Genomic DNA, 16,361 nt, shown 5'->3' on the forward strand with positions numbered 1-16,361 from the left:
TCACCTCTCCAAGCTTTTTCGATCTTCGATGTAAAACAACGTGCATCACACCCACGCTTTAGGACGGCTAAAGCATGCACACTAGTGTTACAGTAAATATGCTGTACACACATACAATATGCTCTGACCAACACACACACTATTGGAAGCAGACTGAAGCCAACTCCCACCTCTCTCCACTGTGAAATGGTTAAGATCCCGTCAGCAGGGGAGTGAGGACAAAGGAGACAAAGAAAAGCAGAGTTAGTGGTTAACCGAGTGAACAGGCAGGAGGAAAGTCGAGGAATTAAAGGTGACCCTTAGCATTCGCTGGTTTGAGTGAGTTTGTGTATGTGTATGCGTGTGTGTGTGTGTGTGTGGGGGGGGGGGGGGGGGGTGCTCATCTGCGCTACTCATACTCGAGCAGTTATATTTCATAATGTGTGGTTTATTGAGCTTGATTAAACAGCAATTAAATCTAATGCACAATGGTTAAACCAGCTATGAAGGGTTTCTGTGCTTGTGTTTGTTTCATCTCTCACAAAATCTACACTGCACACATCTTTTCAAAATAAGCCATATTTTTATTGAAACAAGTGTCCAAACATATTTAAACAAAGCTTGAATGTAATTACTGTCAAGAAAACAACAATTTGTTGAATAAAGTGCACCGCAGGATCACTCTGGTTTTAATGCCCTTGTTATCTTGCAGCATGACTTCTAGCTGAACCGGGACACTGCACCAATGACAGGGGTGAGATAGTTTAATAAGCATCACAGCTAAATGAATTCTAATGCATTATAGTAAGCATATGGCAGCGGCTGACATGGCTTCATCACATATTGTGCTCCTCTCACCTTGATTTAGTAGAGGAGGCACAAGCAACCAGATTCAAGTGCAAATGAAGAAACCAGATCTCAACTTTGGTTATTAAAGGACGAATGCACTTTATATTGAGTCAGACTTTAGATAAAGAGAGATTAGATTTACATGCTAAGCATCGCCATGGAGTATAGTGAACAGCACCCATGGGAGACTACAGTAACCCCAAAGATGGCGGTTGTCCCACCTCTGCCCTTAGAATAAGCCAATAAAATAGTCGAACTGGGACTCAACTATGATATTCATTTTGTTATACTGACACATGCAGACAGCAGAGGTTCACGGCAGATTTAGTTGCCTCGCATAAGGTAAAGCTCCTTGTTATCAAAGCAAAGATGTCGTAAATGCACTTTTTGACATTGTTCTTGGCTTACTATATCTATAACTTGAGTGCTCTGCTGTTGGTGAAGTCATAATATCGTGCAACTTTTCTACAGAAGTATAATATTCTGGGGCAAAGTTTTCAAGCCTGAATCTAAACTTCTTTTTTTCATCAAATTTCATGCAGTTTTTATGTCCCAGTGGCCAATGGTGTTATAGTTATGGATACATTCTCACTTAATTAGTACAGGAGTTTCAGAATAGTTGCCCAGAGACATTTAAAAAACCACTCCAAAGTGGAAAGACTTTCTTCTGCCCTGGCTGGGCACGAAGTTTTCAGGCCAAAAACCCGGTATGATCATATGATAACAGTATATAAGGCTTGACAGATTTTTCTTGTTTTAAATTAACACATAAATAGATAATATCGATGCAGATACCTTGTTAGGAATTGTGAAAAAGATATACAATAGAGTGGTTACAAATTATGCAGCATATGCTTGTATGTTTCTTAAGCTTAGTTTGGCTCCTCCCTCATTCATAAGGGGTCGCCACATTTGGTAGCTCAGCATATTTTTATACAGAATCCACTTCCTGATGCAACCCCAAATGGATTTGGAGTTGCATCAGGAAGGGAATCCTTCACTTGCTAGGTGAACAGTACTAAAAGCAACAATATTAATATGACTATTATTGTGTGTGCATTAACACTTTTGTTGCTTGGAGTGAAACTGTAAGGATCAGATCATACATACAGTGTTACTGGTAAGATTGAGGAGTCTATAGTGAGCATTGGGACAGTAGGAAAGTGGGTTAAGGGGTTTAGGAAACCTGCACTTGTGTGTCAGACTGGGTGCTCATGCTTTGGGTGGTCAGGTGAGATCACACCACAAAAACAGGGCAGGTGAGGGGAGGAGATGGGGGCGGAATTAAGCAAAAGCCTAATCTCTACACTCAGGTTCATCAAGTCTGATCCTGATTTGGACAAGACTAGAATAATAAGAAGAACAAGCTACTTGAAAATGATTAAACTGGACGCCCCAGAGGGGGCATCTCCTGCCAGGATGAAACCAGGGATCTTTTGCATGTTAGGTAAAACCACTAAAACAAGCCCAGATATTTTTTTGACACTGGCCCCTGGAGAGTGTATATGCAGCGACATCATGTAGAAGAGTGTGTATAGCTCTGGATAGCACATATGGGTCAACAATGCAAGGAGCTCAAGAGTTTATAAAAACAGATCTGAGACTACCTAACAAAGCCTAGCTGATCATTCTACTTATTCTCATGTCATCAGCTCTCATATATTATTAGCCGTTAACTGGGCATGCTCAGAACCAGAGCGTTTTAAGTGCTTGGAAGATATAACCCAATCAGCAGTAAAATACTGGCCAGCGTTCTGATCAGCAACTCTCCTCCCACTATTTTGCCTCAAATAGAGATGGCATAGCCACACATAATGCAGTCACCATAGCAACAGACCTGGAACAAAGTTTTTTTTTTCTTTCTTTCAATTTTTTTTTTTCAAAAATTACTCATCTCAATAATTTTATCCTTGGTGTGATTTTCTTCCAAATCAATAACAGAGATTTTCAACAAAAAAATAAATTAATTAAAAAATGGAGTGGCTATTTTGCAACTTTCTCACAGATGTATTAAGACCAGACACCTCGCTCTGATGCATGTAGCACCCGCAAACTCTGTTCAGGTGATACCTTTGCAGTTTCAGTGTTACCTTGGCGACAAATGCTTGCTGAGTGTCAGCATGAGTGCGAGCAGAGGGGCTGGTAGGCTACTCTGTGGGTGCTGGGGTTAAGTGGGCGGGGCCAGGGAGCAGTAAGGGGTGCAAGGGGTAAGAGGCAAGAGAAGCGGGCAGTGAGAGAGGGATCACAGGGTAGATGGCGACACTCGTTTTGGGTGGGGTTACCTGTAGTGGGGGTGCTGGAAGTGACAGTGTGGAACCTCTGAAAGAACAGTGAAATGCATTGAGACTGTCATCCATGGCGGCAGCCAATCTTCTTTCCTGCTAGTTTCTATCACTGAATAAGTGCGCTCTCTCCTCACTACTGTCTTGCCATCTAAATTTAGCCCTTGCTCAACTCTCCTTCACACTTACAGCATCTTTAACAACCCCCAACTCTGGTTTCACACTGTCCTATCATTCAACACCACCTCAATCTGTTTCTACCCAGTACAGCACCCCGCTTCTTTGTCTACATCTTCCTAGCTCCCCTTACTTGTTTCAATTCATCTCTTTAAAAAAAACAGTGGTTTAAACTAGTTTCTTACCCATCTCCTCCAATTCTGACGTCATTGATTTGGACCGCAGGGCAATAGCTGGAGTGCTCAGCCTTTTACTCTGCTGGGGGACTGGAGGAGAGTGAAGAGAAAAGGAAGCAGTGGTCAGTCAAGCTGTTCACGAACAAGGTTCAATTAGGACCAGAATTCATCAACAGCAGCCAACACCAACGTGTTCTCATCCCATATACTGCCGTCCCGTCAGATGCCGCTGGCATCACTGAGATATCCACAAGATGTCCTTTGGCACTGGTTATGATGGTTGAGTGCCAATTTAGGGAGCCAGCATATGATTCAAGCCTGCACAGGAAAATTATACAAACACTTTTAGAGAGTGTTTTTAAAGGTGAGACCACAGTTTTTGTCCATTCAGATGATGGCAGTTTGTGCTGCATCACAGTTTTTCAACCATCTGTGGGGTGTCTGGTAGGGCTGGTTATTTAGTCAGATTTTAACCACAATTAGGACTTTGACTTCCCCAAAATAATCTAAAGATGAACTAAAACTCATTTGTAGTTGAACCGTGTTTCCCATCTGGGAGCTTTCACTTGTTGGTTGGTTTAGGCACAGAAAACTTCTCGGTTAGCTCTGTTAGACTGTGCCTTTGCTTTAAATATACTTCTTCAAACATTAACCCTGCAAATTGACAAATGATGCCTACACAGTGATTAAACATGGCTCTGCGAGAGCTGGAAGTGAGAGAGTTGTCTATGCATTATGATAGACCTGTGTGCCACAGCAAAGGACATCTTGCGCAGTCGTCTGTAAGTGTCAAATAGTGACATTTTGTCAATGTCAAATTTGACACCCTAGGAATGAGAACAGGATGGCACTCCAGGAAGAAGAAAGCAGACTCTTACTTTTCTTCCTTGAACCCTCCTCCATGTCAGGGTTGCGGGTTACCATTACAACCTTGACCATGAGGCTGTTACCACCCTGCCGGATCATGTTGACGACCTGCCGGTGACCAACTTTCACCACATTCTGACCGTTGACCTGGGGCACAACACAGGTGTAGATATTTATTTCTTTTAAGAAAATTCATTTTTATAACTTTCCCCTTCATTTACAGCATGTCAATGAACCAGATGGTTGACAACGTTAAGCACTTGTAGTTTAGAGTTTCTACACATCACTATTTATAAAAATTGTTCTTTGTTAGCTTTGGCTCACAAGGAATTGTTTCAAACTTTTTGTTTTTTGCTACTCTTGATTCTGTGTGATGTCAATGAAAGTTGGCTTAAAGGAAGAGGAAAACTGATGATCTGCACCAAAGCTTAGTAAAAGACAAATAATGACCTTTTTATTTAACTATAGAGCTACTTTAGCAAACTACAGAATAAAAATACAAACCAGGAAATGGGCAGAAGTAGTCTACTGTAATGTCTTTTTATTCACACTCACACTTGTCTAGATTGCTTCTCCTCATCTGCTGATTTTCATGGTGATTCAGTTGCAGATATAGCATTTTAATCAAGTTTTCTGACTTTGGAAATCAGATTCACTGGTAAATAATGACTATAATAAATAATAAATAATGATAATCACTACCTCTATTAGGAAATCCCCCATCCTGAGACCGGCTCTCCAGGCCACACCTCCCTCATCCACTGACTCCAAGTACTGCAGGGCAGGGAAGGCCGGGGTGGGGGTAAACTCTTCGATAGGAGTCTGAGCTGAAGATGGTGTGACAATATGAGATTGCATTAGCACTGCGTGTAAGATACTGTATTTTCAGTAAGGTTTTGTGAGCGTGCTCATGTCTTACCTTTTGCACCTCTTAGGACAAAGCCAAAACCCTCGCTATCTTTTTTCTGCAGAAGCACTGTCTTCTCCTTGATTATATAGTCACTACCAGAGAGGAGACAGAGGAGACACAGAGTATGATGGTTAGACACGTGCTGTACATCGTTGCTCATTCACGATGATGGTTGGAAAAGCACATCACATCAACCTTTTTTCAACTATACCACTCCAGTCCAGTCTTCACGATTCCAACTTCCCCCCTGCGGTTACATCACCTGAAACTCCTATCAGCTGTGTATGGGTGTGAAACAGGTGCTCTGTATGAGGTTATACTTCAGCTTAGATTTTTTTGATATTATTAATATCTGCTCGAGAATTTGTTTTCAAATGAAATTATATCATAGCATCCTATTTATGTTTTTAAAGTCTAACATCCAGAAAAGTCCACCTCCAAGACTTCAGAGTTTGTCATTCATTATATTTCCAAGGTAGCTATAAAAGGGGCTTAAAATTATAGCAGATCTAATATAAAGCCTAATGTGACTGGCATTTTATATACTCTGAAATATGTTGCTCCTGAAAACATTAGAGAGGGATCAAAGGTAAAGGTTTATTCCTGGAATATTGTAGTTCCAGCCTAAAACTAGTTAATCTTAGCCAAACTTTAACCACCTTTAAATTGCAATCTATGCCAGTACAAGTACAGTGATGACTTAGAATCGTGTCTTTTTGCGCTTCACTTTCGTGTATGCTTTTTGACAGCGAGCATGGAGCCAGTTTTTACCAGAACCTCAGTCAGAGATGCTATATACAGTTCTATGGCGCTGCTTGTTGCCTCAGCAACAGCTAGAACTGGACGCAGGGAAATTTGGGTAGGTCCACACCAGAGCCAAGCTATGTAATGGTAAACTATTAGTCACTGACAGCAGAGAACAGGCACTGCATGCTCACAGGTGCGGCTCATATAGTATAGTATATTTTCTGTTCTGTGCTGTGGCACAGATGGAGTGTAAGCAGCCTGAGGTGTGATAGAAGTGCATTTAGTGAAGTTCAAGTATAACAGCATTTCCTTTTAAACTTACTCTTTACAGTTATGGTTACAGAAACTCTCTCAACACCATGTATGTCCAAAGACAACACACAGAAAACAAAGTTATGCTTAAGCTAACTAATAGCTCTAAGGCCAGCTTACACTGGATAGGCTAACATACAAAAACACACAAAACAAAGAGCAATTCAGAATCACCAATGTGCCCAACACAAGAGAAAGGCCACCCAGAAAGATCCCAGCAGGTTCGAACCCAGAGCCTCCTGGTATGAGGTAACTACACAAGTACATAAAAGGACTTTTATTCAGTCATTGCATTTCAGTGTTTGTCTTTATATTTACTTTGTGATGACAAAGATATGATGATTTATCAGCCAGCAGTGCTGAACACACAATACTCCAAAATTTTAATATATAATCACCGAGGACATTTTTCTCGACGAGTACTTTTTTTCCTTCTGATACTTCCTGGTAGGGCTGCCACGATTAGTCGACTAGTCACGATTATGTCGACTATTAAAATCGTCGACGACTAATTTAATAGTCGACGCATCGTTTGAAGCTTTGTAAGATCACAAAGGACGCAGGAATGAGTACCGGTAGTAGGATTTAAGAGTGTAATAACGGACTGAAACAGAAGATGGCAGCACTGCATGTACAAGGATGCCAGCTGCCGTTAAACCCCGAAGAAGAAGAATCTGTGTCCCAGAATTCATAGCGCAGTTGTCAACAATGGCAGCAGCTAGTTAGTTTTAACTTTACTCTTATTATTCTTTCTGGGGCACAAAATAAACGTTTAACATATTTTCAGGCTTGAATGTAGCTGTGTAAACCTCAAATATCTGCTCAGTTTATCAAGACACCGCATATTTTCAAAAGCGCTCCGACGTTTTCGGAGACGTCTGTTACCCACTAGCTCGTTAGCTAGGCGGGGGCAAGGCTAACTAGAGCCGTGAGAACACCGGACTCCCGGCAAATCATTTTCAAACCCACCGCCATCTTTCGCTAGTCAGGTTAAACATATATATAAGTCACTTAGATAACTTAAAAATGTTATTGTTTGGCTTTCTTTAGTATTTTATTTGTTCCTGAGTAAATCGGTTTGGCTGAGATTAAAGTTATAGTTTTTGCACAGCTAAAACTGTCAAGCAGACAGCTGATTGTCAGAAGTGTGAGACGCTGGAGAATATACTCCGGTGTCTTGTTATATTTTAGAAAGCAAGGAGTTTATTAAACTTCACCGAAATAATCTGCAAATTTCATTAAAAATTAATAAACTACCATCTTGTCTTTATTTTTAGTTAGCACAAACACTTCAAGCTGTAAGCTAATGATAGTTATATAAGACCAGATGCTGCTGGTGCAATAAGCTGTACGCTGTACGTCCAATGGATGATGATCTGATTAGTCGACTAATCGCAAAAATAATCGGTGACTAGTCGACTATCAAAATAATCGTTTGTGGCAGCCCTACTTCCTGGTTATTAAAACCTTGGCTGTTTTCTTTATAATGGTTTATGTAGACAATATAATCACTTCTTACATCACTGAACACAGTGGTTCACAACATGAAGGGCAAGCAAATTTAGATACTACATATTTGTGCATTATATTTTCATAACCAGACGCTTTTGTTGTCCTGTTAGCACAGAGGTCAGACATATGAGACAATCTAAGGTCCACCACAACCTCAGAGGTATGCAAAGCTTGTTGTTATGAATGAAAAGGCCATACAAGCAACCGCTCAGTCACCAAGTGAGTCAGAGAGGTATATACATAAAACACGTTTCAGCTGTAACATACTGTAACCACTTGCTGATAATCCCACCGTGCACCAAAATAGTCCCAACCCACTCCATCTGTTCATCCCGCTCTCTTTTTCTCTTTACTGGCTTTTTCCTTATTTTACATTTTTCCATCCTGACGGCCTTTCCATAAAGCTCTCAATATTGGCTTCTTGCCCTTGTTCTCCAAACTTCTAATCATACAGTAACTTTTTTTTCTAATCACGTTTCCCCCTCTTGATCTTTTTCTCTCAGTCCATTGAGTGCATGGTACTCTACAAGCTGTGAGAGCCTCTCTATCTGTGCCAAGGCTGTGTCTCTTTGTTATTCTCATCCGTTTCTGTCCATTTCTGCTACCCAGCACAGATCTCAAATGAAGGACCAAGTTAATGACTTTGCACGCAATACGGCAATAGGCATAATTACCAAAAAAATAAGGTAGGAATGAGCAGTAGCAAAAATCGCATTCATCCATAGAATTGCACAGCGTAGCACATTTTCTATAAAATATGACCTGTCAGAACTGTTAAATGCACACAGACATCAGACTGACGCTGGGTTAACCTGCTCTGTCTCGACATACAACATAAGCAACAAGTCATTGACTTATGTGCAGGTAACTTATTTCTTTACTGAAAAGGTTTATAGTCAAAAGGTGGTTTTTATTTCATCTGCAGTCCTTTATATTAAGTGGCATGGCTGTAATCTTCAAAAGCAGCAGCTGCAGTGAGACCAGAGAACAGAAGAGAGGAGGCACTGATGACAACAGATGTGATTACAGCAATGATAAGGAGAAGCAGTGGAGAGGGTTGCAAAGTGGCTTGCAGACGTTAAAGCAGCTTAAATATGGCATCTTTACAAATGGCCAAAAAATAAATGACTGATCACAAAGTTTTCATAGATTTGTTCAAGTTTTAGAAGAGAGGTAACACTACAGAAAAAGATCCTTCAAGAAGTGTTACATCTATGATATACCCCTATGAATAAGCTCTGAAAGTTGAGGCTTTTATTTCTGAAAACAAATGATGCATTATGAGTGCCCAAACCCAGAGCTATTAATCAATCAGTATTTGGGAATATAAAAAAATAAAAATAAAATAAATAAAAATAAAAAATGCAGAGAAATGTGGAATATTGTATCAAAAGTTTAAGAACCAAACAGTTTAAATTATTTACATTTTTAATTAAAAGTTAGTCAGTGGAAGATGAGTGCGATCAAAAGTCACTTACTTAGTTTATCGACATGTGACTTCTTTGGACATCAATAAAAAAAACCTGCCCATTTAAAAGCTACTGCAAATGCAGCCTAATTTTACTCATCTTTGGAATCTTTCACCATGCTGGTCAACAAACTGCTCAAGCAAGTTTTATTATTCAGATAATTACCAATCAGTTGTACACAAGGAATTTGGTTCAGTGTCCCAATGACAGAAGCCAGCCATGAACACTTGTTGTTAGCAGTCTGGTCATGTTAGAGAATTACAGAAAAATCTTAACATTATTTCCAAGTTATGTGTGCTTGTCAAACCTGTGAGCGGATTTAATTGAACGTATCCCTGATTAAATCTCCACTTTTCTTTTTTTTTTTTAGTTTTTGGAGATTGTTTTCTTCTCAAGTTGACACCTGAACACAACACAGGTTTCAGACTGTGAGCTTCTGCCGTCTCATTTAATGAGGAGGAAGAGGTTCAGGCGCTCAGATACACCTCTGTGCACTGCATCGCTCAGAGGATCCAGCCACTGACCCAGGACACAGTGTTGTCATCAGAAAGCGATTGAGCTGGACAATGCAGCACAGTGTAGAGTGTGTCTCATGCTGCATAGGTAGGAAGCCAAGGCATTAAACAGGTTTGGCCAAGCAGGCTTCCATAGAGGTGTCAGAGAGAAGCTGGAACTTGTAATGCATGCTGCATCCTTAAAACTCCCTCACCATGCGCTGTTTCCTTTCTGTCGGCAGTCCCCCCTTTTTTATCTCTCTCACACACGGACACATGTACGTACATTCTGGTAAACATACAGAAACACGCCACACAGCAAACAGGACACAAGAACATATACAATCAACCAGCCAATATGGGGGGACGGGGGGTAATTTGCTTGCCATTTACCTTTTTTTTTTTTTGTCTTAGATGGACAGCAGCAAACATGCCATCCATCTATCCAGAGCGCGCACACACATACAAACACACAGACATTGGCATGCATGCACGCAAACAAACACGCTATCAATCTGCACGTCAGTAAAAGCAGCAAGCGTCACTTCTCCCGGTGCAGCATTGCAAGAGAACAGTTGAGAGAACAGAGAGCGATTCAAAGCAGAGAGAAAGAAGATGACACACACATGTTCATACAGCGAAACACAGAACGACTGCACTGCTCATACACCGGGCTGTGCAGCAGCAGCACTCGTCCGTCTTCACACACATGCATCACACACACTCACACTCAGGCACGCTGAATCACAAACATCTGTCTGCAGGCATGCTTTGTAACATCTGTCAGTCTATCTAATCGATCCTGCCCTGCCATCCATGATGTCCACATGCATGCATCCCTCCCTCTGCCCCTCCATCTCCTCCCCCCCGGCAACTGGAGGAAGAGGGGGGAAAAGAGAGGCAGGAAGCAGAGGGTAGGGGGGGTATAAAAAGCCATGGCAGGTACCTGTAAATGAACCAGACGCTCCTATTCACAGGGCCGAGCGATGGCCAGGAAGAAGAGAGGGAGAGGGAGAGGGAGAGATCCTCCTCGCCGCATGCCCCCATCGCCATTTCCTCCCCTCCCTCTCCTCCTCCTCCTTCTCCTGCTCCTTCTCCTTCTCGTCTTCCAGCGAGACAGTAGAGAGCGCGAGCCGCGAGAGAGGAGGAGAAGGAGAGGAGGAGGAAGAGGAGGAGAGAGAAATGGAAGAAGGGAAAGGGAGAGGGAGAGGGCCGAGCACTCCCAGCCCCTTCATACTTAAGACAGAGAGAGAGGAGGAATGGGAGAGAGAGTGAGGGATGGAGATGGTTCGCTGTGACTGCGACACAGAGCGAGAGAGAGAGAGAGAGGGAGAGAAAAGAGAAGGAGGGGGAGAGGAAGGAGAATAAGGTGGCTTAAAAAGAGAAAGGGAGAGAGAGAGAGAAAGAGAGAACTGAGGGCATTTAGGAAGAGAGCGAGAAAAAGAGGTGATTGGGTTTCTCCGCGGGGGGGGCTTCATGCACACACAAACACACACATACAGTCCAGGCATGGCAGCATTCATGCAGTTAACTCACACACAGCCCCCAAAAACACGTACACACTCTTCCCCTTCGCACACTTCCCCTCACTCCTCCACTTCCTATAGTTTATATGTATAGTATTCACTCTGCCTATTTATCACTGTCATGATTTCCCATTCATAAAAATGGATGTGACTCTGATAAGTCTGCTATCGAGGGAATGACAGAGGCCTCTCACATTACTGAAAAAGGTATTACCATTGTTAGACACAATATGAAAAGATAAGGCAAATTAAATTATCTAACATTACACAATTTTTTTAAAATGTAAAGAATCCACTTGGCTTGTGTGTGTAATAAAAATAAATCTGAGTTTGTACAGTTTGTCCTGGAGCCTCTTCTGCTGTCCTCCTGCTGTTATTGACCCCGCATGCCTATAAATCACACTTAACTAACCTCACCCACCCCCTGTTTTTTTTCTTCTTCTATTCTTTGCTGCCTCTAACATGCACACACACACATACCTCACATAAACCATGCACACACTCAAACATGCGTCGCCCCCCCCCCCCCCCCCCTCTCCTCTCCTCACATTTGCTGTAAACGAAGCATGAATGAGAGGGTCTTGCAAACGGGGGTGGGTGGGCATCGATGCAGACAGGAAGCGGAGAGAGGACAGAGAAACAGCTGGTGGATGAGTGGCGGAAGAAGGAAGAGGAAGAGGAGGAGGAGGAGGGGGAGAGAAAGAGAGAGGAGAGGTACAGATTCTCCCAAATAGGCACTCACATCATCTCTTAGTCAGAGGCTCCGTCCACGTATGTCGTAGTTGTTATGCCGTCTTACCCTCCCTCCCTCCCTCCTTCCTTCCTTCTCTCCCTTCTCTCTCTCTCTCTCTCTCTCTATATATCTACGTTTGCTCAATCCCTTTCTCTCTCATCCTCTTGCCTCCCTCCTGCATCCAAGGACGATCACAGCTCTTATCCTCTCTTTTCTCGCATGCCTGCCCATTTGTTACTCTCCGTGCATGTCAGGCCATACCACTGTGAATTTGTGTGTATAATATGTGTGTCCATGCATGTGTGATGAGGGAGAGAGAGAGAGAGGAAGAGAGGGGGAGAGGTGGGGCAGGAAGCAAATGTTGACAGAAGGTCCACATGATCATGTGTTTTTGTTTTTCAGCCTGTCAGTCTGTCCTCTGTTATCCTGTGTGTGTGTGTGTATGTGTGTGTGCAGTTTATCTACAGCAAAGCATGTTCTTAACAAGACATGACAAACCACCACAAGAGCGTTTAACGGGATGTTCTCTGTGCGCCGCTCGTCCTTATTTGACCCGCTGTTGGCCCAAAAGACGAGTCTCATGTACAGATTGTGTGCAGTTGCTCAGCGCATCTGTGATAATGACACTGAGAGCTAATGATCTGCCAGTTTAGCTTTCATCTCTTTCACTGAGAGCCCAAGTGTAGGGGCTTTTAAAGATTTTAAAGCCAGTTTAAAGTTAAGCATGTAGCAAAGGCAGCCTAAATACAGTAGCAGAGTTAATAAAAATGCTTTAAAACAATACACAAGTTGCTATATGCACTTGGGCTCATGTGCAGATTCAGATATATGCAGTGTCTTCTCATGTTAAGGAAATCCTTTTGAAAGAATGGGATGGCTGAGTGAGCTCAACTCACTCTTCTTGCTTGTCTTTCTGTACAGCCTGAGAGAGGCTGAGTTTGGGTCCAGATGGACGTCTGGATCTGGATTATATTGAGAACATCAACATGATGTCTCCCAGTTGTTCTTATTTCAGTATGATATGTAAAATGTTCAGTTTTTCCACTTTTACATTTAATCAAACAAATCAATGAATCTAAACTGACCTCTGATACAAATTTTAATTACAATCCAGATATCGTAACAATCCTGCAAAACAGACAAATAAACAAGTGCCCAAACGAATCATATACCTGACATGATTATGTGCAAAAACCTTTTAATCACTTTGAGAAAACATAAACACATTCACCAAAGTCAACAACGAATGAACAAATTTACACAGGTGTTTTCAGGAGACACCGACAACAAAGTAATTATTAAAAATTTAATGTAGCTAGTTTATGGTAGTATTTAAAAAATATTACAATTAAAAGAATTTACTTTTTCCTTCTTTCTTTCAAATTTTGCCTGTTGCTGAATTTCATTGCCACGCCACACTATCTGGTTGCGACATTGCTGCTAGTCTCTTCCTGTGTGCACGCTTCTTTAATTAATTGGATGCAGCTCATTACAGAGCAGCAATGACGCTGCTGAAAATATGTGTGCTGTGATGATGATGGTAGCAATCAAATGTTCACACATTTCTTGTTTTGACTGTGCTAAATTTGGATATTGAAGATCGTTATACCAAGGTCCAAAAAGAAAAAAAAAACAAAAGATACATGTGGAATTATTTAGAGGAATTTAGGAATATATATATCAAAAGTTGAGTGGCATCGGAGATATACACATTTCTCATTCGTCACCGAGATTTTTTGATCTTGATCACATAAATTAATGCGTTTAAACACCACTTTGCCTTTACTCATTATTATTATTTTTGATCTCAGTCTTCTTACTCGGTCTTGTCTCCCTTCTGTCACCCCCACCCGGTCACAACAGACAGCTGCCCCTTCCTGATCCTGGCTCTGCTGGAGGTTTCCTGTTAAAAGTGAGTTTTTTCTTCCCACTGTCACCAAGTGCTTGCTCATAGAGGGCCCTTTCATTGTTATTGTAGGGTCTTTACCTTAAAATATAAAACAGCAACTGTTTTTGTGATTTGGCACTTTATAAATAAAACTAAATTGAACTTGATCTTTTTACTATAACTATCATACCTTAAAACTGAGGGAAAGCTTTATGCTTTGACTGGTTCAATTCAATTCAATTCAATTTTATTTATATAGCACCAAATCACAACAACAGTCGCCTTAAGGCGCTTTATATTGTAAGGGAGACCCAATGATAATGCATACAGAGAAAAACCCAACAATCATATGACCCCCTATGTGCAAGCACTTTGGCGACAGTGGGAAGGAAAAACTCCCTTTTAACAGGAAGAAAGAACCAGGCTCAGGGAGGGGCGGCCATCTGCTGCGACCGGTTGGGGTGAGAGAAGGAAGACAGGATAGAAGACATGCTGTAGAAGAGAGACAGAGATTAATAACAGGTATGATTCAATGCAGAGAGGTCTATTAACACATAATGAGTGAGAAAGGTGACTGAAAAGGAAAAACTCAATGCATCATGGGAATCCCCCAGCATCCTATACCTATTGCAGGATTCAGGGTCACCTGGTCCAGCCCTAACTACATGCTTTAGCAAAAAGGAAAGTTTTAAGCCTAATCTTAAAAGTAGAGATAGTGTCTGTTTCCCGAATCCAAACTGGAAGCTGGTTCCACAGAAGAGGGGCCTGAAAAGCCTGCAGTGCGAGAGCGAAGTGCTCTAATGGGGTGATATGGTACTACTGGTGGGTTTAGGATGGCAGGTTTTGCTACAGTGGCACAGTTTATCTCATTCTGTCCAAGTCAGGCTACGAAGAATATCCAGGTTTCAACAGGAGAATTGACAGACATAAAGATGGAGTTACAAAGATGTGTCTAAGAGATGAGCCAGTATGTTGAAAAGGAATATCATTCCAATTTGCAAAGCTAGCCTCAGACATTCCAGTCCGCAAAACAAATCCTGTATTAGAGAAAGTAAAGCTTTTGAAAACTTTACAAAGAGAGAATTTACTTCAAAGTCAGTACAAATAATTCAAGTTGTTGTTTGTTTCTTTTGGTCAGAGTGGGGCAAAAATAGAAACTCATCCATTCAAAATTACTTCTCTAGCACACAACTTCTTCGACTTTTTATTGCCAGCCCGAGCTATACAAGAGCCAAAATGTCCATTTTTTAAAGATAAAGAATTTATCGGTGAAATTTCTTTGGAAGAGAAAAATTAAACTATTCGACCAATCAGCCAGTTAACTGTCAATAAATTCCAGCTGATGTTGGCTAAAAAGTAAATGTCAGCGTCATAAACAAGATGCTGTCTCGCTTTGGTCATTCCAATCAGGATGAAGAAACTTAAAGTAAGCCAAAGGGTAAACTTTTTCCTCCTCAGACCTCCTGTTGCTTCCATAAAACACAGTTCATGTCTCTTGCCACCTATTTGTGAACACGAAATTCCTGTCTTCCTTTGTCCGAGCACTTCTTCCCCCTCGATAACTCTCCGCTCCCATTTGAGTGCCCTTCACTGTCTGACCTCCAGATGGAGACACCACAGGGAGGAGAGGGTGATAGAAAGAAAATTAAAAAGTACAGGGGGGTTAGCAATGCAGTGATAAATAGAAAGCGAAGGAGGGATGCAGAGATGGTCAGGAGACACGGCCAAATATAGAGGGATATAAGGAGGAATAGGTGCGATATTACATGTAGTGATAAAGGCTGTGAAAGTGGGCCCATGTGAGGGCGGCTCTGAGTCAGCCATGCCTGCCTGCCTGGCCAAACCAGCATCTCTGCTACAACGCGCCTTTAATTATCCATGATGTGTGTGTGCTATAGAGTGTGTGTGTGTGTACAAACATATGTGTTTGAGTTTGCACTGCTGAGTGTGTCGCTTCCATGAAATGTCACTGTTGATGAAAAGCCAGTTAATAATAAATGATAACGTGCGTATGCGAGAGAAGCACAGTCAGAGCAAATGTAGGCCTTTTGGTTAAAGTTGAGGAATCAAGACGAATAATGATGAGTGTGAAAATGATAGAAGAGGCATGGCTTCACATAAATAATGAATAATCTAACTGATAATAGCTTTATTTAAACGTCTTTGTTGAGTACGAGTTCTGGACACTGAAAAGAGTTTGCCTGAAACCAATTCACCGTGATGCTGTGACACACAGTGAATGACGAGTTAATGGGAAGACGTTGGTTTCAGACTTGTGCTTTTACAGACCAGAATATTACACTAGTGGGAGCCTCGAAGGCTAGAAAATCACGCCCTTTGCAAAAAACTGCACTTCCTCTAATGGCCACTTGAGGGCGGCTCCAAAAGGGAGTCCCCATAGACTCCCCTGTTAAAAAGCTAAACTTTACAGCAGCAGTCC

General features: G+C 41.7%; 1 protein-coding gene across 6 annotated transcripts in view; it reads right to left on the reverse strand.

Moving 5' to 3' along the window:
• Nucleotides 1-16,361, reverse strand: part of shank1 (SH3 and multiple ankyrin repeat domains 1) — a 104,748-nt gene that overhangs the window by 16,189 nt on the left and 72,198 nt on the right. For 5 of the 6 annotated variants that reach the window (XM_026164163.1, XM_026164162.1, XM_026164161.1 and 2 more), the window contains exons 16-20: nt 5,250-5,332; nt 5,033-5,157; nt 4,342-4,477; nt 3,473-3,553; nt 171-179 (exon numbers count right to left, since the gene is read on the reverse strand). In XM_026164163.1, the coding sequence (XP_026019948.1) occupies nt 171-179; nt 3,473-3,553; nt 4,342-4,477; nt 5,033-5,157; nt 5,250-5,332 (434 nt within the window). The remainder of the gene's footprint in view (nt 1-170; nt 180-3,472; nt 3,554-4,341; nt 4,478-5,032; nt 5,158-5,249; nt 5,333-16,361) is intronic. The other variant, XM_026164160.1, reaches the window with a different exon arrangement.

The sequence above is a fragment of the Astatotilapia calliptera genome, chromosome 4, assembly GCF_900246225.1.
Source record: "Astatotilapia calliptera chromosome 4, fAstCal1.2, whole genome shotgun sequence".
In the NCBI taxonomy this organism is placed as follows: domain Eukaryota; kingdom Metazoa; phylum Chordata; class Actinopteri; order Cichliformes; family Cichlidae; genus Astatotilapia; species Astatotilapia calliptera.